Below are 25,825 nucleotides of genomic sequence, written 5' to 3'. Positions count from 1 at the left end.
AGAATATGCTATATAGTTGGGTCATAATATTTGTGTGAATAATATGTTCTAAGGTTTTGCAACATTTACAAGTTAAAGATATTGGTCGATAATTGGATGGGTACTTACATGTTACCATCTATGTGTGCGTGCGTGCGTGTGTGTGTGTATAGGGAAGAAACACTAACTGGTCCACTATCAATATATAATTATAGTGTGGTTTCATTTTCTACTTTAGTGGTCATTGGTGTGTGACTATCTCCTATGTGGGCATGGATAGTTTAAACAAGTAATTAGGTAATACATCCATCTCTGGGGTGTTCCCATAATTTATAGGTCTTTTGTGCAAACACAGTATACTCTCTTGTGAGCTAAAATGCTACATATGACACATCACATCAATTCATGCAGAATATAAATATCTCATGCATACAACAATGTGTAGGGGGACAGACATCTTCTCATGGTGCATGCACATAACCAATAAGTTGTATATTTGTAATGGAAAATGTATCAAAAGATAAAGCTTTATATAACGTGTACGTTATATTTCAAAAAGATATAAATGTGTCTGAATACTGTACCTACAAGTATGCAAAAATATGTATAATATTTACAGTTATTTGAAAGAAACGAGTACAAAAATCTGGTCACTTTGCATCAGAACCATGTCATGCTCAGGTAAAGTAATGACAAATCTTTTAGAGCTAGCTTTGTCTGGATCAATGCACCGGTAGATACCTATGCACAATTTCTTTTCTTCCAGAAAGCTCTCAAATAGCATAGCGAATATCTGGTTACAAAACTGTTCATATTCTGGCCTTTCCAAAGAGATTAGGAGAAACCGAGGCCGATAAAATGATGGCTTTTCCCCACTTGAGGTGGTGTATGTCAAGCGGCGTGTCTTCCTTATCTGTTTAGCTTTGGCTTGGTTTACACTTCCACCTGTCACTAGCTTCTCAAACAAGGCGGTAGCACCTGGATTAAAATAAGCAACTGCTACCAATGAATCAAAGACAGTGCTAGATATACATTCTCCCTGAGCAAATGGCTGTGAAGCAATGAATGATGCAGCATCATCATCATCTCCCAGATCCAGAAATTCTACATTCTCCTCCCGGTAGAGCTCTGTCACTTTGTTGATCTTCAATGCCTTACCAGGCATACCAAAATCTAATGTTGAAAGGGTCAGTGAACAAAGAATTGGCTGCTTGTCAATCAGGGCTGGGTCTTCATCAAGGCTTCTAGTAGATCCAAGGATCAAACAAGAACTGCAGTGAGCCACATTGGCAGCCTTGAGGGTATCTTGATCAAGGGGACTACCATCAATGACAAAAACTTTATCAAATTCTGCAATGCTGTTCCACTCAGCCTGTATGCAATCTTTGTTACCAATAATTACAATCGGTTTCAGCTCATGCAATTGCAACGTACAAGATCTCAGGGGGGATACAAAGCTGTGCAAGTTTAATTCATCTGAATCTTTTTCACTAAACGTACACAAAACTACATGGTCTGTCAAATTTGTTGACTCTTGAAGCAAGACCTCCTCAATATTTCTATCAGGACATTTGTGATAAAGAACAGATGAAGTGGTGGTTGGCGACAGTGGTTGTAAGTTGTTGTGTCCAGGTGAGGCCTCTACCTGGATTTGCACAAGTGGAGTGTCATGTTGATGTGGCAGACTGGATCGCTGTGCACCATTTTGTGACCTAGTTGCTACAAATTTTCCAGGAGATACCTCTCTCTGCAGAGCTGAAACTTGCTCCTCATCTTGAGCTATGAAGTATCCATACATCCCTTTGTCAAGCTTAAAACCAAATGGAGTAGGATAGATAATTCGCTCAGCATTACGCTTAAAGGTTGCTGATATTGGAGAGGCGTCAATTGCAATCAACATCATTTTTAACTGTGGATTCATAAAACATTGTAGTACAACATCTTCATACAGCATGCCATAGAATGCTTCTGGTATTTCTTCCTTATACACTTCATTACCAGCTCCTGTGTAAAACAGTACACATGTATAACAAATAATACACATCACATGTACACACTCACCTTTCATATACTCTAATTGCCAACCACCACTAGCTGATTCACTAGTTGTGTACATGAGGTTAGACAGAAGAGTTGAGATTCCTGGACAAAGACAGTTCTGGGCCATCAAACCTAATTTGAGTTCACTCTTGCAAATTGCAGTGTCAACAGAAGGATGCCAACTTGGGATACGTACTAGTTGTTGCAAGCTTTGCACCTGGAGTACCTGGACAATGACTTTAGTGTCATTACATGTATTCTTGATGGACACAACTCTCATCAGATTGCTCTCATCTTCACTTACAGGATTCAGGCAATAATTAGGAGACAAAATGACAGCAGCAGATGCCTTTTTTAATTTCACACGCTCAAGATCTATGCTGCTTAATACAGACCCTTTGAAATATTTCACACGCCGAAAATACTTTCGTATAACAGCTTTCAGTTCACGATCTGGTTCTTTAGGATGAAGAACCAGCACTTTAGTATAGCGATCTTTCCGATCAGGATGAAGAAAGTCACTTAGAAAGTACCTAACACTCTCAGAATTGATGTGACCAGAAACCACAACATGTTTAGCATCAGTAACTTGTGTGTAGCTGCCAGAATATTGTGAGTAACTTTCAAACAACTCAGATATAGTTGGAGTAGCATAGGCAATAAGGACAATACCCAAGATGATTAAAAAGCTAACAAAGATCCGTCCAACTTCAGTATTTGGTGAGATGTCACCATACCCAACGGTTGAAATGGTGACAATCAAGAAATAAACATAGTCAGGAAAGGCCAAGGTACAGTGACGTGTGTTAAAGTCATGCCAAGGATCACCAGTTACTTCAAGAACATAAATTGCTCCTGCTGAAGCTATCCAAAATGTAATGAAATAAGAAAGCAGTGACAGAATATCTATCCATCTTTGGGACTTAAAAACTGAAAATTGCCTAAACAGATCAATGACATGATTAAACCACAGAATTCGAAGGAATCGAAGACCAATCCAATCACGATCCACAACAACTGAAACAAAAATGTGTGGAATAGTTACGAGATCAATAAACGTTTTCAAATCTATCCAGAATTCACGACGATTATAACCGCCAAAAAGCCGCAAACAAAAATAGCAAATGAAGTATGTTGTAAAGACAACTTCAATTTGCCATTCAGGTTCATATTGATCAAGACATATTTCCGCTAACAGATAAGTTCTCCTCCAGAAAAGAGCAAAGTAAGCTACATTCACTAACAAGGATCCAACAATAATGGCATTTCCAATATTGTGTTCTCCCAAAGCCAACTCTTTAAGAAACTTGAGCCCACTCCGTTCATACGTAATTTTCACTGGACGCAAAATATTCTTTTCAACTTTTTCTGCTTCCCTCTGAGCTTTCTTAAAGAACCTGTACACACTCAAAGAAGTTGAAGACGCAAACACTGGAACATAGACGATAATCAGGACCACAGCAGATGTCACTAAGTAAATCCAGTAGTTTTCACTGACTCCTTGCTTGTCACATTCAACTGGATCATCTGGTATGCAGGCACCATTACCTGTAACACAAATTACAATATAGCACTATGTAATTATTACAGCATACAGTGTCACCCAACTGATTTGAACATAGATAATAGAGTACATAAAGCAAGATGGGCTGGAAACAATATGATTTGCATTACCAGGAGCTCACAAGTGCCACAAGGTGCTGCAAAAAGGGTCCGTTCTTTTGTCAAATAGACTTTACAAAATGGTTAGTTAATACAATATTGAAAAACTGTTCAAACTGTTCACCCAAATACTTAAATGACCTGCTATGGCTTCTTTAAAAAAACCAGCATCATAAGCAGCTTGAAGATGATGATGCAACAAACCACTGATCAGCAGTGAATATAAGTCAACTGCCCTATATGGATTTGAGGCTTCAAAGACAGTGTTTGCGACCACTAGTATCACACTCATTGCGTCTTTGTGCTTTTAAGCTCCTGGTGGTATGCACGACTTCAAATGGGACAAAGCAATTTTAAGTATTTGTAGCTTCTGTTGTAAAGTACTATGGAAAATTATTATTCTAAGCAACATATATAATAATCCCAACAGGCTACAGCAAGTGTTTAGGCCTTTGTGAGAGATTTTGATGAGGGAAATTCAAACCAAGGTGTGAATCCAGGTGGGTTTCTGAGATTTCCAGAAATTGGTGAAGTATATTCAGGCAATTACAATTTACATTGATTTGCAAAGGTATCAAGGGTTCAGATCAAATTACTTTAATAGAGCAGTCAATCACTGTAATAGAACAGTCACTGATTTTTGACTGTACAGTACTGCATTACGGGTACAAAATAATTACAATCAATGATATTGGCTCACATTTGGGTATGCGCATTTGCACTACTCCACCTCTTTACTCTTTGGCTTGTGCCTGATAGTATGGCTTGCGCCTGATGGTATGCCAGCACAAGCAAATTCCTAACATGGCAGCTTAAACATTTTTTTGGTGAAAAAATTTATCTTGGAATACTGGGAGAGCATGCCCCTAGATTTAAGTGTGCATGGAACAGAAAATTTGGAAGCCTCTCACCAAAATTCCTGGAGCTACCCTTGGGACCGCTGTAGATTTTGTAACAAAGGCATTGCATTAACTGCTTTCACTCATAGTGCCTTCATGCCTCATTAATACCACTTCTTATATATCCAGTTTCACCATCGAGACTTGTTAAGCTAGGCATGTCATTATACCCTTACATTGTAGTGCCATGGGGTCAACGCTTGCTTAAAATGGAAGATACTTTGAGCAAGTACTCCTGTTTTTGCTCAGACATTCCCTCTGCTTCTCTTTGTTGAACCATAGACAATTTATGGTTATAGTACAGTGTTTACTCTAGGGCTGTTAGGGGAACTCCCCCCCCCCCTAAAATTTCAGACTCCCCCTAAAGCAACTGCACTCCATATATATACTTAGGTTAAACGTGTTATTAAAATGGCACACAAAACTATCTCAGATTCAATCTCAGATGTAAAATTTTCCCAGGCTAAAATTGCATACACTACCTAAAAATGCTTTCAAATCAAGTATCAGATGAACTAACTTTTAGAATACATATACGACTCAAAAAAATGTACATAATGATGACCATTCCAATTAGCTAAGCTTGTTTTCGGAATAGCACTCTCAAAATTGTCTTTAAATTCAATCTCAGAAAGTGTAACTTTCATAAATAACATGCAGAAATACTATCAGATTATTTTAAGCTCGTTTTGAAATTTCCTTGTTTTTAAGAATAGCCCTATAGCTAACCATGAAATATTCAGTTTCAGATATACCCTAATTTAAACATTTTTCTTCACCCAGATTTTTATTTTTACATTGCGGCTAGTCCTTGTATGCATTTACATCCAATTATATCTCACACAAATTGTTTATTCAACAGAGATTCCACCGATTAATTTTGCAGTGCACTACTGATAGAATTGTATGCGCACATGAGGTCTACCAACCATAGGGTTTGGCTTCCCCAATGCCAAAATCACAAAAAATCAACACTCGCTGTGAGGCATGCAACCTTAACTAACTAGTCCAGCACTTGAACTAGCTATTTTAATATTTCAACTGTTTTTTGTTTGTGAACTTGGACAAGTGGAGCTCACCACCAAAGGAGAAATCACGGCAAGGGGGTGACACTCCAATATATCCTGTACTCTGATCTTCATCCTCGGTCAAAGCGAAAGTCAAGCTAGAAATTTTACAGTCGGTCAAAGGACAAGCACAGTTTGAAAAGTGTATACCACTATCGATACTTTCAGATTAGCAATGTAAAAGTAAATTTACTAAAATCTGGTCAAGATTCAAGTGCGATTTTAGTGAAAGTCAAGTCAAAGCTTATTTTTTGAGTTTGACCAAGGATGAAGATTGGAGTACAGTAGTGTCACCCCCTTGTCACGGTAAGGAAAGACTTATCACAGTTAAAAGTATGTATGAAAGTCAGTAGTCTCTCGGGTTAGAGTCGCGTAGGGGCGGGCGGCGTGAGACTGGAAAGTCACCGAGTCAGTAGCTATGCAGTTCATAAGTGCTCAGATTTTGGGCCATTTTTTTCGATTTAATTAAGTGCCATTTTATAACTTTCTTGAACGCTGGCACGATTCTAATTCCTTACTTGAGTTCCGAGTTGAGTTCATTGAGAGGTTCATCGTAGCCTCGATCATAGCTAAGCCGGTCTCGCACTGATCATAAAACACGCTTACCAGTGTCTTGAGGCCAGGGATAACATAACTGGCCTGGGTGATAACTGGTCAAGGAATTTGGTTTGCTATTGTACACAATTTCGGGAGAGTTATACTAATACACGGACTATCAACATGTTGGTTTCCGTGTTTTGTAAATTTACTGTTTTCTGAACGTCATATATTTCCTAATAGATATTCACGCGATTCAGAAACCATACAATCGTTTCCCTTTCTATGCACACGGGAATGCTCCGGCTACTCTAATATCAGTGGTTAAACGTACACCATAAGTAACAAAAGCCAAAGCACACAAACACATGCATAAGAATCAAAGTCAGTGGTTCAAAAAACTAATCGGTATTCGATTCTCAAAACTTCTTTCGGACGGTTCAGATGCTATTTTTGAGTTGCGGAAGAATCTGGAGTAGAATCAGGATAATATCTAGCAGCAAAGCAATTAGCAACCGTTTACAACTACTTTACAAGGTAATTATACGTAAAAAAGAAACATCATACTTACCTGACATTTTACCTTCGTTTCGGGGGGCAGTGTACTTCCGCAACAGTAGGCAATAATAGGAACTGTGCAATGGCTGAGCCAGACGTTAAGTCAAAGGAGCAGCACGTGGACCCGTGGACTGCAGTAGCAGCTGAAGGAGAAACTAAAATAGATTATGACAAATTAATAAGTACGTTAAAAAATGTTGGATTGATAATTTAACTTATTCTTCACAGAGCAGTTTGGTAGTCAACGCATTGACCAGAATTTATTGGACAGGATTGAGAAAGCTACCGGAAAGCCAGTACATCAGTTTCTTCGTAGAGGTGTTTTCTTTTCGCACCGTGACTTGGAGTTGATTCTAGACACGTTTGAAAACAAAAAGCCATTTTTCCTCTACACTGGCCGAGGCCCTTCATCAGAGTCAATGCACCTTGGACATCTTATTCCATTCATATTCACAAGGTAAGACTTGTTGTTTAACTTTGTTTATTTTACTGATACAGACAGGTACTTGCAAGAAGCATTTGACGTTCCTTTGGTAATCCAATTAACTGATGATGAAAAATTTCTGTGGAAAGATTTGTCAGCAGAGCAAGCACACCGACTTGCCATTGAAAATGCCAAAGATATAATTGCATGTGGTTTTGATAAAGATAAAACCTTCATCTTTTCAGACATTGAATACATCACTTCTTCAATGCCATTCTACTATAACATACTTAAAATTCAAAAGTGCGTCCTTGTCAACCAAGTCAAGCGTATATTTGGATTTAGTGACAGTGATAATATTGGTAAGTGTTTCTAGTTGTGTTAAAGTCTATAGCTCAACCATTGTGTTACAGGTAAAGTCAGTTTCCCTGCTATTCAAGCTGCTCCATCATTTAGCAATTCATTTCCTCAAATATTTGGTGACAGAAAAGACATCATGTGTTTGATCCCATGTGCAATTGACCAAGTGAGTGTAGTGTACGGTCGCAATTCAGCTGTGTGTTTTCTTCTTAATCTAGGATCCATACTTTAGGATGACGCGTGATGTTGCTCCTCGGTTGGGCTATCCCAAGCCAGCTTTATTGCACTCTATTTTCTTCCCAGCCCTTCAAGGTGCACAGTCGAAAATGAGTGCTAGTGATCCAAACACTTCAATTTTTCTCAAGGATACCAACAATGAAATCAAAACTAAGGTAAATGTGAATATATTTCAGTGATTTTATTGTTAGTCTCTCAGATCAATAAATATGCATTTAGTGGAGGTAGGGATACGATTGAGGAACATCGAAAACATGGAGGGAACACTGAAGTAGATGTCTCCTATCAGTATCTTAGCTTCTTTTTGGAGGATGATGCAAAACTGCAAAAGATCAAGGAGGTTTGTGGCTTTAACTTTGTGGTATGACTTCTGTTTGTTTGTTCTGGATATGTGAAAAGTATTAGATCCCTGAATGGTTGGAGTGCTTTGTCCTTTCCCATCTGCTGTTTAGCATTACAACCTAATATGCATGGTGGGAATTTGCTATAACCATGAAACCATTTAGTATAGGCAGTGATAAGCTGTAATGAATGATGGCTACTTGTGTGGTGAAGCATTAAAAAGAAAAGTATATATATATATATGCCTTTCTTGTTATCTCATATGGGCTGTAGAAAGTGGTTTCGGTCATATAAAAAATGTAATGTATTTTGCATACTGGACTCATAGAAACAGTCTCTTAACAATAGTCTAGGAATAGGAGACATCATTATCGAGCTACAACTAGTGATACTGCTCTTCCTTATAGATCACAAAAGTCACAAGTGCTCCAATTCATGTGTACTAGTAGAAATAGATACTATTGTTGTAGTTAGTTCCTTTGTTACTAGTGTTGGAGGTTAGGCTTCAGTGATAGGCTATTCTTATTCATCTAGCCATGTAGTTAACCACTCATTATTGACTAGTAAGTTAATACCTATCTACAGATGTGCATTCACTACTATTTATGGCTAAAGTTCAACCCTACAAAGCCCTGCTACAAAGCTATCTATTATACATTTTGTAGATAGTCTAATAAATTGATGCACACACAACCTTCATGACATGTAGTGTTAGTAGTTGTAACTTGATAATGGTGTCACCATCATTGCAAGATACATCAATCTGCAGCACTATAGTATGTTCACGTTGAGCTGAATCCTGAAAAACAGCTAAAAATTAAAAGTGGATTTTTTCTCAACAGAGTTAACATTTCAGCCAACTAGATGATTATTGGTAAAAGCCAAGGTGTCAACAACAGACATGTACGGTTTGGCTCCATTACAAGTTCGGGAAAGGGCTGTAATGGACATTGTACTTATATGGCTTCCCCATAGGAAATGTATTGTGAAAATTTTGATTGGCCGTAAATAGTATGTCAAATATTTGAACAAAAAGATTTTGAAATATTTTTAGCGGATCAAGCAGTACTACAAATGAGCCAAATTTCAAGATCATGTATAATTGCATCCATGAGTTATTAAATGTTTTTGAGGATTCAGCTCAACGTGAACGTACTATAATCTGTCAATACAGTATGGATTGATTATGATACACTCCTGAAGTATACATCGTGTTACTGCCACATGATATGATTCTGCATGGACATTGTCATGGCTCCATTTGTGTCAATGTATGTACATTTGTTTAGTCTAATGTATGGATGACACTTTAGCATGGTTGGCCAACTCCTTGGCATCTGTCACTTATAAAGCATCATAAATGGTTTGTTAATAGAGTAAAAACATCCCCTAGAAGTATGGTTCTATTATTGTACATTCACTGGGATGCTTGAACCAGTTCAGTCATACACACAAGACAAGTTTCATATGTACCATAGGGCAAATAAAACTTGACATCATAATGCTTTGGTGTTTTGTACCCAAAGAACAAAAAAAATAATTTGCTTACCAAGACTCTTTTCTTGTTATCACAAGATACATCAATGTGCACAGGGCTAGTGAGTCCACTTCATCAGTACAAGTTACTTTTCTGAAACTAGAAGTGCACTGACATGACTTTTAGCTGATAACCAAATAATAGTTAGACACCAAGACCAAGGGAACTAAGCAGTTTACACTGTAGTAACCCGATAGCCCTAGGCTGTAGTGTCCCAAGCACAGCGAGGGCACTACTAAGGGTCTGAGGGGTCACTAAATTGCTTGGTTCCCATTGGTTGCGGTGTCTAACTATTTAGACTATGGTTTAAAGTACGTACCTTTATAGCCAGGGCATGAGTATGGGGGTGAAAAAGCAATGCATTACAGTGGAACGATTTCTTCCTGAAGTCCTTACAGTGCCCACAAAATAATTTGACTGGTAACCAGAGTAACGTACAGTAGATACGCACAATGCCATAAATAGATGTTTGTGTATATGAGTATCTCTGCTTGTTTACACATGTTACCTATCCAATACCGATATGCAAAAACAAGCCGATAGCCAATCCAATTACAATAACCCATGTTATATACTTGCATTTATGATTGGCTTCACAACAGTGTACCTTAATAATCAGCTGCTGATTGGTTTTGCCGTAGAAACAAACATGACTACTATGCCACTGGTTGACATCTAGTAAAGCTGTCTGTCTGTCTACTTTGGTGGAATTAAGCTCTCGTCATGTCCAAGTTTGTTGTAGATTGCTGCACATTATTTTTTGTTTGTTTGTTCACTACAGAGCTTTTTGGCGTTGGTATAGAGAAAACATTCCTGTTAAAACCACAGACAATGGCCATAATGGTAGCACATAGAACTGTTAACTGAAAACAGTTGCTGCCCATAGTGACTTTTTTTTTCAGTGACATCTTGTTTCATGTGTCAGAAATTGACGATACTTACTTATTTATCAATCTGTGCATGTATCAACACAAATTATGTAATGCTCATCATCTGACTACCTCACAAAGTTTATTGCAAACTTTTCTACATGTCTGCTACAGTGCCACGAAGTAGAAAAAGCTCCAGCTGAATTGTAAACTACAGGACAAATGGTTCAGCTGGTACAGCACCTACCTGATTAGAATAGGATACAGATTTAAATCCCGCTAGTGGCATGATTTAAAAAAAATATTTATACACCTTTTTGGTGCATCTTGTTCATAATAAGTTCATAGCATCATGGTATTGCTTCACAACATATGGACTATTGGAAAAGTTATTATAGTAGTGGATTTGATAGATATAGGGCAAGCATGGGTAGGGCAATATTATGTTCTTGTGTTTGTGCCGTGTGTTCTATTAGAGTAAGTGCCTTCACTTTTGTAACTTCAATTCTTTAACTACAAATAATTTACCAGGGTGTCAGGAAGTGTGCCCCTGTTTTTCTTTGCTTGCAGTATAGCTACTGCGAATAGTATTTCCTTAAATACTGTTTTGTACAAATTCATTTCTTTTTGTTCACTTGCTTATGCCTATGTGAAAGGAACTAATATTGATTCAGCTTACAAGCCATTCTGCTGTTTAGTTAACCCACATGTTACCCACATGTTACCCACATGTTACCCACATGTTACCCACATGTTACCCACATGTTACCCACATGTTACCCACATGTTACCCACATGTTACCCACATGTTCACATCATTTACAGTTGCTTGCATGATAGCGTATGATTCATGTATGAAAATTTATAAGTAACATAACTATGCATTGATGTGTAAACTGAAATGGTCCTGCATTTTTTGCTCATGGTAAGTTATGGTATCCTGGTATTGCTTCATAGCATATGAGACTCTTGGGAACCTATCCAGCTTGTAGCCAATTGGATGTGTGTTGGTTTGTCTGTGTAGCTGCCCTGTGTGCTCTTCTTGTTCTATTAGTGCGAGTACCTTCTCTTTCATAACTTTAGGTATTAAATAATTAACCTGAGTGTCAGAAAGTGTGCACCTGCGTGTTAGTCAAACCATTGCAACTCTACTGCAAATAGTGTGGCTGTATATAACTAGTCGACAAATTATTTCTTTTTGCTGTCAGAAACTAAAGCCATTCATGTTACATAATGTTTGCATGGTAGGACAAGTACTACACCACATAGTTTGCACCTGTTTTGACATGTTAGTTAACCCTGCATGTTCACATCATATTCAGCAGGTAGTGATGTGCGATACCATATTTGGTATATTGCAATATTGCGATACTCTGGCTGTATCGCAGACATGGGGCCAAGTACATGAGTACTTATACTTAAGTACACTTAAGTACAGATTTGAAAGTACTTGTACTTTACTTAAATACTTCCTTGATTTCCCCAGTGTACTTGTACTTTTACTCAAGTACTTTGCTATGTACTTGAGTACTTAAGTACTTGTAAGTACTGCAAACATTGTACGTAGTTTGTACACAGTGGGTAATTGCATGAAGGTGCATTGTACAATTTTTCTAGTGCCTTCCCTAACCTTACTATGTATCATGTAGCCACAATTAATGATGTCATAGAATTCTGGCAAATAAAAACAATGCTGCTGCTGCTAAAGTTAGTGCATTTTAAGTGTTTAAGAGAGTGAATAGTTGACAAAAACCTGAAAGTACCAACCCCACTAGGTACACTTACATACTACAATACATTGAATAAGTGTACATTTTGCCACAACAAAATGTACTTGTACTTTACTTAAGTACTCTCTTGTTTGTTGCCAGAGTACTTGTACTTATACTTGGAAAATTCTAAAGTACTAAGTACTTCCAAATGTACTTGGTCCCATGTCTGCTGTATCGGCCTACTTTATTCCACGGGCTGGACTCGCGGACTGGACTCGTGGACTGGACTTGTGGACTTAGCTGGAAACAGCTTTTAAACAGTAATCCAGGCATTATCCATCTTTTGCAACACTGGAGACACCACTATCGAGCTACAACTGCTGGTACTGCTCTTTCTTACAAGTCATAGACACTAGCGCATGCACTAATTAATTAGAATACACGTGTACTCGCAGTGATAAAGCGTGATAGAGGTTATTGTTGTAGCGCAGATGCTTTCCTTTGTTGCTTCAGTACTTAACACTAGCTAGAGTTAGGGCCGTAGTGATGAGCCAGTTTATTTGCATAGCCCAATCACCTTGCCTGGTGGTGCCACCTAGCTACCTGCTAAGAATAATTACTGGCCCATCTCTATAGCTGTAACACTAGTTAGTGCTAAAGCAACAAAGGAAAACATCTACGCTATATCAATAGCCTCTATCATGCTATATCACTGCTAATACACATGTATCGTAAGTGTCTTCTAATTAATTAGTGCACACGCTACTTTCATGACTGGTAAGGAAGAGCAATACCAGCTGTTGTAGTTCAATAGTGGTATCTCCAGTGTTGCAAGAGATAGATAATACCTGGATTGTTGGTTAAAAGCTGTTTCCAGCTCAGTCCGTGAGTCCAGTCCGTGAGTCCAGTCCATGAGTCCAGTCCGTGAGTCCAGTCCGTGAGTCCAGTCCGTGGAATAAAGTAGGCCAGCTGTATCGTGATGCCAATACCATGCTTGTGTATCAATAGTTTTGTTGGCCATCATGGAAATGTTAAGGTCTGGTTTTGCACAATTTAACAACATATCTTTTGTTGTTTACCAGTTTCCTAGACTCTCTAAGTTATTTAACAGTGCAGTGGAATAGAAAAATTATCGACTGCCTATGCATTCAATTACATGAAGGTCTGTATTTTTACAATATAACAATGTATCTGGCTTTTTAAAACTTATCATATAACAATGCAATGGGTATGGCTGGTACTTAGCTATGAAAATTTATAGCTTCCCATGCATTTAATATCACTTAGTGTGTGTCTACAAAAATGTGCCATGTCATGTGTTCTATTGGTCAGTCAGTACACAGCTGTTAGATGTATTCTTTCAGGCATGTCACACATCACTACTTGTAGGATAGCATAAGGTTATAACATACATTTTTACATCATAGCTTTATGGCTGATGTTATTGCGGTGAATGTGGTATCTAAAATTGCCTGCACATAGGGCAGATACCAATGCCAGTACTCTAATTAAGCAGTCACCCTAATACAACAGTCATATACAATATTCTAAAAATATTCTAATAAAACAGTCGGTCACACTTGTATTTGATACCTCTACTATATGACAAAACAAACCAAACTACTGTAGTGTATTAAAAAATGTTAATTTGAACCCTTTGTTTTGGAGGAGATCTGTACTGTTTAAAACAAGAAATATGAATGATGGTATTACCATAGATAATAGACACCCCTACCTGGATTGGAAGCACACGTATAGTGCCCATACAAAACTACGGTTCTATCCGCATTTCGCGCCTGAAGTTTTCAAACACTCTTTTTCATTTGAAGATTCTGTTTTACTGTCTGGATACAGCTCGGTTGCTTTAACTAGTAAGTTTAGTAGATTGTTTCTTGGGTGGCGATTGGCCTACTACTGGTATAGACACTTTCTGTATAAAAAGTATTTGAACTTGTTTGTGAAAATGGTGGGGTGAACAGGTTTAGTTTAAGGCTGATGCTTATTACTAACTAATGCTACGTGTACTGGTATGTGTTTCATGGTATATTTGCTCCAGTTTAGTCAAGTATCAACCTTTCGCGCTTGTCAAACTTCTAGCTAATACACATCAGTACACCCACTATGAATAGGCCAAACCTTATATTCCATAGCGGTAGGTTTACTACTCACCAGTAAGCAAAACATGTTCTTATAAAATATACCCCGGTACTGTGTACAGTAAAAGGGACGCGAAGCGCGGATAGATTAAGTGGCGCTTAGAAGTTTCCAATCCAGTATGGGGTGTCTATTATCTATGGTATTACCAAATAGTAAGAAGCTGGTTTTGATATTACTTTTTATGTTATAGTTAGATATCAATACGCTGAGGTTTCTATTGCATCATTCTAATACCACCTATGAAGCATTTATACCTCGAAGACGCTTGTGTTTGGTGTCTAACTGTATTAGAAAATGGTCAGCTGGCAGTGAAAGAACATTGTAGCTATGCCTCCTGCCATTGCTAGTGAAGAGTATATGAAAGGCTGCACGGGAAACTCCACTTGAAAATTTAATGGCCTCTCAAGGCTCAGCCGCTGAGACGGCATTTTTACTGGTGATACACATTGCTTATCAACAAGTATTGAGTAGGAGAAATGTGTCAAAAAATAGCGACATGAGTACCTTGGACAGTGCTGTATATAGTTGTATTGGTGCCGTACCAGCTAGAAGACTAAGGCAAGTCAAAGGTGACTACCACAAGCGAGACTCAATGGATTGGCTTCACCATGCCTCGTACAAAAGAAGTGAAAGTGGAATCATATAGCTAGCGGCATTTATACTGTAATGTCACTTGTCATGTTGTGGCAATCCAGTCCACTGATTTTATAGGAAAGTAAGACACCAATGACTGGCCTTGGCACTCTGGTATAAGGTGGAGAAGAACATGCACTAGCTAGCTACTAGGCTAATCGTGCTCAGTATATCAGTGGTTAACAATAAATTCTTGTGTGCATATAGTGATAATTAAACACCAAGTTTCTTAGTAATTAGTACTAAGAGACTTGAGTTGTAGTCTCTTGGTGTTCAATTTTAATTGAACTTCAAAGCATTGCTAATAATACCATTTTCTAAGAACTGTATAAAGTCGTTATGAACTGTTGGTATTACAACATAACAGTTTTATGGAAGAATTAAAAAGTGATGGTTAATTATTGTTTTATTTGTCACGTTATTTTCAGGATTATGAATCAGGGAAAATGCTGACGGGTGAACTAAAACGTGAGCTGATTGGTGAGCTACAGAAAATGGTGGAGGAATATCGAGAACAAAGGAAGAAACTTACTGATGAAGTAGTAAAAGAATTTATGACACCAAGACATTTGAAATTTTCTTTCTAGAAGTGCATTTTTCTGTTTGTGGATTGTGTGTCTAGGTTAATTGTAAAAATTTGATTTGCTGACAACGAATACAGTCTTTGTTTCAACAGTCTGTGTTAACCCCAAACTTCTATGCAGTACCAATTGCCAACAAGTAAAGGCTTTTAAATCCCTTTTGAAAAATATTTGCCATTTATTATTTTTAGTACTCTTAAGTTCACGGAACTATTTGTACTGAAGTCTTTGGCTGTACAGTCTTGTGTGGCTGTCCTCACTGAGTCACTGAGTAGACTCAGGTTACATTGTTAGCCATTACAATAAGCTATAGCTGTTGTAATAATAGACTTGTTGTTGTATGAGCACTTGGCTGAAAGGAAGTTAATGTTCAGAGTACAACAAAGCAACATCAATGATAGATGATCAATTGATCATCAACATCAATGATAGATGATCAATTGATCATCAACATCAATGATAGATGATCAATTGATCATTGTAGGGGGTGCACAGGAATCAAGAGTCTCTGCCCAGGACACTTTTCTTTTGTGTTTGGATGGGTGGGCAAATCCATGCTTTGATGGATTAAATGTTGAAAGTCCAGAAATATCTTAATTACATCTAAACACCTATTTTATTTTAACATTATAAACATTGACAAATTTAACAACTGTCAAAAACTGTTATTACTTATGACCTATAGTATACTTAGTGCTGGGTGATAGTGAAATACAATATCACATGTGTCATGATAGTACTGGTAGTTGCATTGTAAAGTGAACAGCCATGTACTACTGATACTGCACCTTTGTTGTGAAGAAGCAAGTTTATGGTACATGAATGGAAGCGTTATATATCCATCATGATAGTGTAAGCTAATACCACAATACAATTTGACAATAAATGTCACAATATCTTGATATTATCAATCAGTTATTGCCCAGCATACTTACTATAATCCGTGGGAGAGATATACTTTAAAGGTTGCTAGGGGGGCAAATAGAGATTTGTCTATTGCAGTAATTATGGCTTTATTAAGTGAAAGAGAGGGAGTTAAAGTGTGTAGTTGTTCCCTAGTCTCATGCCCAGACCACCTTTTTCTTGTGTGTTTAAGGTCAGGTAGGGAAATTTTCTTTTTTCCTTCCACTAAAATTTCCTGTTGTATGGTATATATATATATATATATATAAAATATATAGATAATGGGCAAATTTAAACAATTTTACATTTATTACTTGCTTATGCCTTATTATAGAATTCATCTATACTACTTTAATAATCGTTCTCTTTTTAAGAGGCAGAGGGTATATGTTGCACTCACTCCCTTATCTTCTAAATCCAAGTCAGGGATACCACGTGTCACGACATAACTTGCTCTAGAAAAAAACCTGGCAAACATGTTTTCCCTTTGGTGAATTTCACACAAAACATCAGTACTTTTGGATTTTATGTCACGATTTGTCCTATGTCAAGACCAGCTTAGCATCCCTAAAAGAAATACAAACACGTATAGTACGTTCACCAGACTGAGATACTCTAATAGAACAGTCACCACTGAATATATAACATTCCCTATGCTAATTATCCTTGTGAGCTGTCCTGCAATCCAAGGTGAGCCATAACTATAGGTATATTAATATTAGGCACAGCTTGTTATGCTGCATGCCAATAATGACATCATTTTGAGCACATAGCTAATAGCATTGAGCATTCTTTTTGCACGTGAAGAGCATCACTGCATTGCACGTCAAGAAAAGATAATCAATAACTATAAATAACTGTTGTATTACAGTGCCCGTAGTCAGGACATTTGAAACTAAGGACACCGGCTTGCATAACTTGGACACTTGGTAACAGTCCCAAAGTATCCCTTAGCATGTAGAAAATCAGGACAGTTTCCCAAGGTGTTCTTATTAGCTATACAAATTTCACTGTAGAGATAAATGATTTCCATAGGTGACAACGATATCATTACTTATAAACAATTATGGCTCCAGCACTGCTGGACTGGAAAGCAAAAATTGCTATAATTAGAAAGTGCATGGAGGCTGAGGCAAAAAGCAGATATTGCATGGGTAAACATTAAACAACTGAGGCTATAGCTGGTTCCTATCTAATACACTGTCACACTTGACAACCCGGCTATTATACAGCATTCAGTGCATGTATTGGATGTATGGGTCATACATAACTGGATGACTCACTGAATTAAAACTGGACCACTCAACGTCATAGTAAAGCTAAGCCACATCAATGCCCAACATCAATGACCAATTACAACACTAGGACTGCTCCTTATTTTGCCAACACAATCAGGTGTAATTTAACATTTATGCAAAGATTTTTTCGATACAAAGCCACTCATTTGTGGAATTCCTTGCCATCTGATATTAAAGAACTTCATTCATTTAGAGATTTTCATGGCTGTGCGAAAAGCCATTTTTTGTCAACTATGCCAGTAATTCAGTGTTATTTGTGTACTTGTATGTGTGGGTGATGTAATGTATGCTATTGTCTTGCTTTGTGTTTATCTTGTATATTCTTGTATGCTTAGTTAGTTTTTGTATCACTCCAACAAGGAGGAATGGCATTGTGCCGATAAATCAAATCAAATCTGATCATATGCTCAGTGGAGCTGGCTAGATCAGTGACAGTTTCATGTAGCTCAGTAGCTTATACATGAAACTGTTTCAGCATAGATGAAATTGTCTCAACTGTTTGTCTCAGCAAGCCATTGATAATATACAGGCAGGGGCGTACGCAGGAATTTTGAAAAGGGGTTTCCACTACAGCTAAGCCTGGGGTGACTGTTATATTAGAGTAGTTTATATTGCTTGACTGCTCTATTAGAGTATCTCGATCTTTTCACCAAAATCACAATTCAGAACAATGCTATAAGTGTTGCTGTCATGTTAGAAACTATTATTTAACTAAGATAAAAGTTTAAAATGTGTCCTGTTCCATGCATGACAGATTCAGTCCAGATTCTGGAAACCTGAAGTATCAATTTCTTAATGTTTCAAGTACTGTGTAAAATCCAAAGGGGTTTCCTGAAACCCCTGGAAACCCCCCTCCGTACGCCCCTGTGACAGGAGTCCTTAGACTATAATAAATTGCTATAATAATATGAATAAATTGCTCACAGTCTAAGCGCGTAATGTTTTATTATTTGTGATGGCGATTGGCGGGGGAGAAGTCGGTAAGCTGGTTACTGTTTGGCTGACGAATTTGAGCCAGGCGGCAGACCACGAGTCTTGGGGCCAGCCCGTAGAAGCTTCAGACCTCTACAAAAAGTACTGCTATATTGTTTCTGCACAAAACACTAGCGCATCAGTTGGTGACGCATTTCTACAGGCTAAGCAAGGCAATACGGACTGCTGTATCGGATAATATTCCAATAAGTGAAGCGAACAAGGTGTGAAATATTTCCAGTGCTGCAAAGTAATTACATATTATTCGCACTGGTTGTTGTAATAGAGGCAGTTAGCTAAACTGTCCGCTACCCTAGACCACAGAGCGAAACTAGCTGCAGACCCCACGAATGAGCTGGATAACACAGACCTTAAGGACATAAAGAGTTGTAGGTGTTTAATCTGTTTTGAAGAAGTGATGTACTACTCCCTCGCACTGTAGTTCTTGAAGCCCTACAAGCTGGGAAGGAGGCGGTATGTCAATTCAGTTCACCTGTCAAGATTCCACTAAAGTACGTGACTATATATTGCTGTACTTACATACCTCGTAATGGAGGAGTGATTAGCTATTCTAGCCTTGGTTAGTTATAGGTTTGACCTCCCAGAATGACACATTTAAGAGTGGTCAGTATAGAAAAGTGACATACACCTTATTTTACACACAGAAATGATGAAGTTGTTATTGATGATGAGGATGACGATGAAGATCAAGCCATCCCTCACACCACACAGGGTACCTTGCTTCCCCAGCCATCCTATGAGAGCGGTCGGACTTACCTCATCATACATGTACATAAAATTGGTATCAAAGACCCTCACAATTATATTGAACCATTTTTAAGAATTTCTGTTAAAGGTAATGGTGCAGTGGAACCTCTCAAAAGGGCCACCCTGAATACTAACACCTACTATTATTAAGTGTCCTATTGTTAGCTATGTCCCCTGAAATCAGAGCGTTTAATTGTCAGGATGTCCCATTTGTCAAGAATTGAGGGGTTTCATCTTGTGTTTAAATCTCAATACAATGATCAATACTTTCTATTCCAATAGACACAACAGCCTATGACTGTGAACCCATACAACAGACACCTGTTTCTCGTAGTAGAGAAATCACCTACTTTGTGTTCGATGTTGACGTACACATTCAGACACCTGTGGAAGATTTACCAGTAGGTATGTTACCTATGGATGTGGGAACCATATTGTGAGGAAAATTTTGGTGGGTTATTATTTGTATCTACTGTTATAGTGTTTTGTGAATACGTTATTTCAGTGCATTTAAAAGTAGTTTCGGAATGTCAGATATGCAGTGTTATTGATACACTTGACTTCTGATAAATACTTGATCCTTATCACAGCAAGGCTGCTGCTTTCAGGGATCTAAAAGTGTATGCAACGGGACCACGGACAAATGTAATGATATTCAAGGTGTCCATACTTCTAGGTGTGGATTACACTTTGCTTGACCCTTCATTGTCATGATATTGCTGTCTTTCTCAACATCTTTCAAGTACATTATTCACCATCTAGGAGGTGCAATATTTTTTGAACTCAAACACTACAAGCCCAAAAAGAAGCTTCGTGTGAGCACCAGATGCTTCAGTTTCATGGAACTGGATGAAATCAAAGATGGACCTGCATGTCTCGAAATGTAAGCCACAGCATTGTAAAGTGTGTATGTGTTGTGACAATTCGATTTCCAGATATAAGAAACCGACAGATTTCAAGAAAAAGAAATTACTCCTTTTATCAGTAAAGCCGTTATATCTTCACTTAACTTTATCATTAAATAAATTACCAGTAACAAGATAACGTATGTATAATTTTATATCAAAAGTTTTTATTTTTCCAGTTTACTTTTTTTGTTGTCATCTTCAGCAGGTTCTTCTGATGGTGTACGTCGTTTCAGTGAGCTAAAGTATTCATTCATGCTTTTAATAGCTCTGTATCTGTGAGAGATGGTGTTTTTGATTGCCTTGTCCATTTCTGCATAGCTTTAATCCTTAGTCAAAGGCATACTCATATGTATTAAACTCAAAGGATACGTCTGATCAAATCCATCAGGCTGGAACACCGGGTCCCATCCAAAGTAGTTAGGCCCACGTGCCGGCACAATTTTTCCCTATGGGAACATAGTACATCAACATGGCTTGGAAGATCCTTTCTCACCATGGTCTTTCCTTCAAACAATACTACACTACTATCACTCTGTCCAGAATGGTAGGCAATAGTACACAGAGCATATGCACTCTTGTCTTCATATGCAGTCAACAGATTATTCAGTCCTGAAACAATGGGATGGATGTGTATATGTAAGCACTGTATTGTAGGAAAGTTTGGTGGGAGAAATTGGTACTGAGATGGATAATAGTGAATTCAGAAGCCACATTCAAATAAACACCAATCTTGATTATATTTCAGAGGTTTTTCAGTGCATTGGGAAAATAAATGCATATAGGCCAGGCTAATAGTGGAGTCTACTGTTAGTGGCTTTACTTCTTTCCGTTGCTGCTACTGCTGTTTCCTCAAACTTATCGGTATTAAGCTTAGAACCATCTGAAGGATAAAAGTGCTATCAGTAATTGTATGAGTGGTCAGAGCGAGTCTGCATGCATGCAGATATGATCATACAACTGTTTACCAATCATTTTAGGCCTTCACTACGCTTGTTAACAGAGTAACAAAGGTCTCTATGCTTGCCGTTACAAATCAATGATGTTCCACTACAATTTGAATGCTGGGTATCACTCACACCTATCCATGGTCTCAAATAATTTAAGGCCCTATTCGTTTACTGGGCAGGAAATAATGCTGGGAAGGAAATAAGCTTTTATATTTGGAAATACAGTAGGAGGGTTTACTTATTTATTAAATCTATAAAACTGTTCTCCCCTGCCAAATTTTCCCATCATATGATATTAACAAACCTTGGTGGCCCAACTTTTGCAGAAACCATTTGCTAACAAAGATAAAAATTCACACACACTCTTGTAAAAAACAGTCTTACATGTATGGGCCAGGTAGACCCTGTAATGCATTGAAACACAGGCAGGTATCCTCAATGATCAACGGTCCTTTGATCTAATAGAAATGTATAGTAACAACAATTAGTGGAATGTATACTGAGCATCAATGTTTCCTAAATGTTCATAAAAATGAGATCCAATGTTGTAACTAGAAAAGCCTTACATGCATGTACTCTAAGTGTGGGGGTAGGTGGGGCAATAGAATAAAAATTTGGATGGTCCACATTTATGTACATGTTGCATCAAGGGATGCTCACTTGTGTGAATAAACTTTTACAATCGGAAATATATGTAATTATGTGGATCAGAGGTACCTGGTGTTCAGTAGCATTAAACTCTTGAAGCTTTCTTAATATAATTTCAAAAGGTCTTGCAGGTCTACACCATTAGCCTCAATACAAATAACATTATATAGCTTAATTGTTGGAGCAACAAGTGGGTGTGTGTTCTTGTGACTGTCTACAATGTTGCTTGCAGACAGTAACATTCTCTGTACTCATACCTCCTTGCTTGCTAGTAGACACTTCTCCTTGGCTATATCTTGTGGTTCTCCTTGTAGTTCTGGTACTGTGAATGATGAACACACATGGAGTGAATGACGCAAAATGACGTCACTCACAGTCGACTGATTTTAAGACGATTTCAAAAGGAAAGCTGCTACCTACAATATTCAATAACTGCACAAAACGGATAATACAGAAGCGATATAACCACTAAAGTTCTGCACCTCTTCAAGTTTCCGAGGATTTCCGGTCACAAACGTGAGCGTCTTTCTGGCAGCCATTTTGTTTTGTAGTTCGACCGTGATCCCGACCACCTGAGCTTCTTGACCGTCTCGTCCGTCAGGTTATTAGGTAGACGATCATCGTTAACAATGACTGACTCGCAGGGACATAAAGTGCTTGTGTGCGATAATGGAACAGGGGTAAGTTGAATGGTCAACGCCCTACTGCCATTTTCTTCCAAGCTTAGTAAACACAACGACGATTTGGCTGTATTATTGTGTGATATTAATGATTAGCAATAATTGAGTGCTCTAGTGTTGTGCTTGATGGTGTATTGCAATTTTATTCTTATTAATGCCTGTTTAGTTCGTGAAAGTGGGTTATGCTGGAAGCAACTTTCCATCGCACATCTTCCCTTCATTAGTTGGCAGACCAATCATCAGGTCAAGTGCTAAGGTCGGAGGAATTGAAGTGAAGGTAAGCGCAACATTCAACTGTGACACACTACTGTTACTTTATTTGGTCATAAATTAAGGATCTTATGGTTGGAGATGAAGCTAGCCAATTACGATCGATGTTAGAAGTGAATTACCCGATGGAAAATGGTGTTGTACGTAACTGGGAGGACATGAAGTCAGTCTGGGATTACACATTTAATGAGAAGTTGAAAGAGGATCCCAGACAATGTAAAGTCATGTTGACCGAGCCACCGATGAACCCCATGAAGAACAGAGAAAAGATGGTTGAGGTAAAGAGTTGTGTATTCTGTATGGCAAGTGTGGTGGTAACATTTGAAATCATTTTGGCTATGTCCTCTGGAAGTATGCAGTGCTTACAAGAGTCTCTAGGCTCTTGATGGTAAATAGCAAAACTACATGTATAATATGATATGTACCACCACTTGTCCATGAGGTCCTGACCATTAGTTTGCTGTTACCTCTAGTGTATATTTTATTTTGTGATGTGTTAATTTTTGTAGCTAATGTTTGAGCAGTATCAGTTTGAGGGTGTATACATAGCAATCCAGGCAGTTCTTACTTTATATGCACAAGGTATTTTGTATGTTATGTAATGTGTGTAGTGTATATGTAATGTAGTTACTGGGGAGCAGGTACCCACACAATCACCCGTGAAACATACTAGTCCTGATAATTTTCCTGTGCTGACTGACAGAACCTGATTACTAGTGTAATAGAGTTGACATGCAATAGCAGATAAAGGCTTTGCTCTGTTTGTGCATGGCATGCTGTTTATATTGCTATATATGTACTTGAATGTAGTTAGGAAATTGATATTTAATGTTTATTGGTAATTGTACTGATCTGCAGGTCTTCTGACTGGTATTGTTATTGACTCTGGTGACGGTGTAACACACATTTGTCCTGTTTATGAGGGGTTTTCCCTTCCTCACTTAACCCGTAGGCTCGACATCGCTGGAAGAGACATCACAAAATACCTCATTAAGGTGTGCATCCATATAAACTATTGGTGATGGACATTAATGAGTGTTTTTCAATTTTAGTTGTTGTTGCTACGAGGATATGCTTTCAATCACAGCGCAGACTTTGAGACTGTCAGAATGATGAAAGAGAAATTGTGTTATGTTGGGTGAGTATGTATGCTATTAATAATGTAATTGCTTTTCATGATGATGTATTACTCTAGATATAATATTGAACAAGAACAGAGATTGGCACGAGAAACTACCGTACTTGTGGAGAGCTATACGGTTGGTTGGATTTGGTCTTAGTTTCATCTTTTAGTTTTGTTTCATTCTAGTTGCCTGATGGCCGTGTGGTGAAACTCGGTGGTGAACGATTTGAAGCACCAGAAGCTTTGTTCCAGCCTCATTTGATCGGTGTTGAAGGTGTGGGTGTAGCCGAATTGCTTTTCAACACAATTCAGGTATTTTCAATATTTACACTTCACAAATGATACTTCTTTTCCCCTGCAGGCTGCAGATATTGACACTCGTTCAGAATTTTATAAGCACATTGTGCTGTCTGGTGGATCAACCATGTATCCTGGATTACCATCACGACTTGAAAGAGAAGTGAAACAGCTTTATTTGGAACGTGTCCTGAGGGGAGACACTGGAAAATTATCAGTAAAGCAAACACCCATTTTCACATGTTAGTATTAGCATCTTTTGTCTGTAGAAATTCAAGATCCGTATTGAGGATCCACCACGCCGTAAACATATGGTCTTCTTGGGTGGAGCAGTATTAGCAGATATCATGAAGGATAAGGAAGAATTCTGGATGACACGAAAAGAATATCAAGAGAAGGGAATCAAGGTACAATATTTGTGTATCTTTCGTAATTTTATACTACCAAACAACAGGTGATTGAGAAATTGGGAGTATCTGTGTCAAAGTTCTAATTGATTATCACATATAGTTGTTGGAACAATTTGGTTATTTTATTTTGTTTTATATATATTAGTGTGACTTGTAGAATTGACAATGTAATAATATAAATGAATGTGATGTTAAGCATTGATGGCACTTGTACTGGGGGACAGTGTATCATCATAGATTTGTACTGGGACAGCACCAATGGTGACATATGGGACAAGATGCATCTTAGAAGAAAATGAGTGGACCACTTGTAGCAATCTTACTGGCCAAGTTACATAGCTACCATGAGGTAGTGCTGAGTGGTTTTGATATTTCATAGACGGTACGGTATTGTCAACTTGATATTGCAGTATGACTAATGTTATTGGCATACCTTAGTTTGATGCTATTTTAGACCTGCAGTACTAGATTTAGACACAGAAATAACCCTAAAAATTTCAGTTAACAACAGAATTTTGTTGAAAGCCAATTGCAATATATTTACTGCAGAACATATCCATTCATATGTGCTGTAAGTAGACTTCTTCACACAGGATGTTATTTTAGCTACTAAAAGACTTGTGCTTTCGAATTCACAATATTTGCGGTAGTTAAAAAATTGGACGGTATCAAAAGCAGATACCGCGGTTTAATTAAAATATTGTCATTGCTCAGCACTACCACGAGGCACTCTAATACAATGACCAGGACAGCAGTCGTACATACAGATTCTCAGGACTAGTACCCTGTAGGAGGCTGTACCATGTCTCATAGGTAAAGGTTTGAGTCTCAAGTCCCACCTGAACCTCAAGTTATATGAACTGTTGGCCTCTTCATTCAACATTAGTACCCATTGATAGAGCTTGGTAGGTTGGAGAAACAACATCCACAATTAGAACAATAGTCATGAGAAGACCTACTAGTAATCACTTCTACCATGCATAGATATTCTACCATGCATAGATACT

At 38.0% G+C, this 25,825-nt stretch overlaps 5 protein-coding genes across 6 annotated transcripts; 3 read left to right on the top strand and 2 right to left on the bottom strand.

Moving 5' to 3' along the window:
* Nucleotides 1-352: 352 nt before the first annotated feature.
* On the bottom strand, nucleotides 353-6,827 carry LOC136267893 (calcium-activated potassium channel subunit alpha-1a-like). Of its 2 annotated transcripts, none has more exons than XM_066063071.1 (3): nucleotides 6,756-6,827; nucleotides 2,041-3,567; nucleotides 353-1,983 (listed from the first exon to the last, which is right to left on the bottom strand). In XM_066063071.1, the coding sequence occupies exons 1-3, from the start codon at nucleotides 6,760-6,762 to the stop codon at nucleotides 599-601; spliced, it is 2,919 nt and encodes a 972-aa protein (XP_065919143.1). In that variant the 5' UTR covers nucleotides 6,763-6,827; the 3' UTR covers nucleotides 353-598. The 2 variants fall into 2 exon arrangements, with proteins under 2 accessions (XP_065919143.1, XP_065919142.1); XM_066063070.1 differs by lacking the exon at nucleotides 6,756-6,827 and adding an exon at nucleotides 6,166-6,313.
* On the top strand, nucleotides 6,562-15,669 carry LOC136267894 (tryptophan--tRNA ligase, cytoplasmic-like). Its single transcript, XM_066063072.1, has 8 exons — nucleotides 6,562-6,721; nucleotides 6,786-6,924; nucleotides 6,971-7,199; nucleotides 7,245-7,528; nucleotides 7,580-7,692; nucleotides 7,745-7,918; nucleotides 7,963-8,103; nucleotides 15,442-15,669. Exons 1-8 carry the CDS (start codon nucleotides 6,629-6,631, stop codon nucleotides 15,598-15,600), a joined length of 1,332 nt encoding a protein of 443 aa, XP_065919144.1. The 5' UTR covers nucleotides 6,562-6,628; the 3' UTR covers nucleotides 15,601-15,669.
* Nucleotides 15,670-18,709: 3,040 nt separating this feature from the next.
* Nucleotides 18,710-20,623, top strand: LOC136268415 (axin interactor, dorsalization-associated protein-like). Its single transcript, XM_066063751.1, has 8 exons — nucleotides 18,710-18,869; nucleotides 18,931-18,991; nucleotides 19,054-19,156; nucleotides 19,210-19,279; nucleotides 19,433-19,623; nucleotides 19,818-19,940; nucleotides 20,298-20,418; nucleotides 20,471-20,623. Exons 1-8 carry the CDS (start codon nucleotides 18,751-18,753, stop codon nucleotides 20,577-20,579), a joined length of 897 nt encoding a protein of 298 aa, XP_065919823.1. The 5' UTR covers nucleotides 18,710-18,750; the 3' UTR covers nucleotides 20,580-20,623.
* Nucleotides 20,541-22,680, bottom strand: LOC136268416 (uncharacterized). The gene is made up of 8 exons (XM_066063752.1): nucleotides 22,521-22,680; nucleotides 22,413-22,470; nucleotides 22,296-22,360; nucleotides 21,775-21,848; nucleotides 21,695-21,726; nucleotides 20,937-21,052; nucleotides 20,813-20,889; nucleotides 20,541-20,761 (listed from the first exon to the last, which is right to left on the bottom strand). The coding sequence occupies exons 1-8, from the start codon at nucleotides 22,575-22,577 to the stop codon at nucleotides 20,608-20,610; spliced, it is 633 nt and encodes a 210-aa protein (XP_065919824.1). The 5' UTR covers nucleotides 22,578-22,680; the 3' UTR covers nucleotides 20,541-20,607.
* LOC136268414 (actin-related protein 2) lies at nucleotides 22,539-25,013 on the top strand. Its single transcript, XM_066063750.1, has 11 exons — nucleotides 22,539-22,718; nucleotides 22,885-22,995; nucleotides 23,054-23,266; nucleotides 23,498-23,570; nucleotides 23,847-23,983; nucleotides 24,041-24,126; nucleotides 24,184-24,247; nucleotides 24,298-24,423; nucleotides 24,473-24,625; nucleotides 24,678-24,815; nucleotides 24,863-25,013. The coding sequence occupies exons 1-11, from the start codon at nucleotides 22,668-22,670 to the stop codon at nucleotides 24,899-24,901; spliced, it is 1,191 nt and encodes a 396-aa protein (XP_065919822.1). The 5' UTR covers nucleotides 22,539-22,667; the 3' UTR covers nucleotides 24,902-25,013.
* Nucleotides 25,014-25,825: the final 812 nt, after the last annotated feature.

The sequence above is a fragment of the Dysidea avara genome, chromosome 10 (genome assembly GCF_963678975.1).
Source record: "Dysidea avara chromosome 10, odDysAvar1.4, whole genome shotgun sequence".
NCBI lineage: Eukaryota > Metazoa > Porifera > Demospongiae > Dictyoceratida > Dysideidae > Dysidea > Dysidea avara.
Note: the sequence above shows the minus strand (reverse complement) of the source record. Positions and strands in the feature narration are given on the sequence as shown.

Coding starts and splice junctions, on each gene's coding strand:
- LOC136267893 (XM_066063070.1), bottom strand. CDS start 6,214: ATGATCGAGGCTACGATGAACCTCTCAATGAACTCAACTCGGAACTCA. Junction 3,568..6,165: donor GAACTCAACTCGGAACTCAA/GTAAGGAATTAG, acceptor TTTGTGTTACAG/GTAATGGTGCCTGCATACCA. Junction 1,984..2,040: donor GCAATTAGAGTATATGAAAG/GTGAGTGTGTAC, acceptor TGTTTTACACAG/GAGCTGGTAATGAAGTGTAT.
- LOC136267894 (XM_066063072.1), top strand. CDS start 6,629: ATGCTATTTTTGAGTTGCGGAAGAATCTGGAGTAGAATCAGGATAATA. Junction 7,200..7,244: donor ATTCCATTCATATTCACAAG/GTAAGACTTGTT, acceptor TGATACAGACAG/GTACTTGCAAGAAGCATTTG. Junction 7,919..7,962: donor ACAATGAAATCAAAACTAAG/GTAAATGTGAAT, acceptor TTAGTCTCTCAG/ATCAATAAATATGCATTTAG.
- LOC136268415 (XM_066063751.1), top strand. CDS start 18,751: ATGGCGATTGGCGGGGGAGAAGTCGGTAAGCTGGTTACTGTTTGGCTG. Junction 18,870..18,930: donor GCTTCAGACCTCTACAAAAA/GTACTGCTATAT, acceptor GCATTTCTACAG/GCTAAGCAAGGCAATACGGA. Junction 19,157..19,209: donor CCTTAAGGACATAAAGAGTT/GTAGGTGTTTAA, acceptor CTCGCACTGTAG/TTCTTGAAGCCCTACAAGCT.
- LOC136268416 (XM_066063752.1), bottom strand. CDS start 22,577: ATGGCTGCCAGAAAGACGCTCACGTTTGTGACCGGAAATCCTCGGAAA. Junction 22,471..22,520: donor ATCCTCGGAAACTTGAAGAG/GTGCAGAACTTT, acceptor CGTTTTGTGCAG/TTATTGAATATTGTAGGTAG. Junction 20,890..20,936: donor TGTTTGAAGGAAAGACCATG/GTGAGAAAGGAT, acceptor ATGTTCCCATAG/GGAAAAATTGTGCCGGCACG.
- LOC136268414 (XM_066063750.1), top strand. CDS start 22,668: ATGACTGACTCGCAGGGACATAAAGTGCTTGTGTGCGATAATGGAACA. Junction 23,267..23,497: donor ACAGAGAAAAGATGGTTGAG/GTAAAGAGTTGT, acceptor TAATTTTTGTAG/CTAATGTTTGAGCAGTATCA. Junction 24,626..24,677: donor GAGACACTGGAAAATTATCA/GTAAAGCAAACA, acceptor TTTTGTCTGTAG/AAATTCAAGATCCGTATTGA.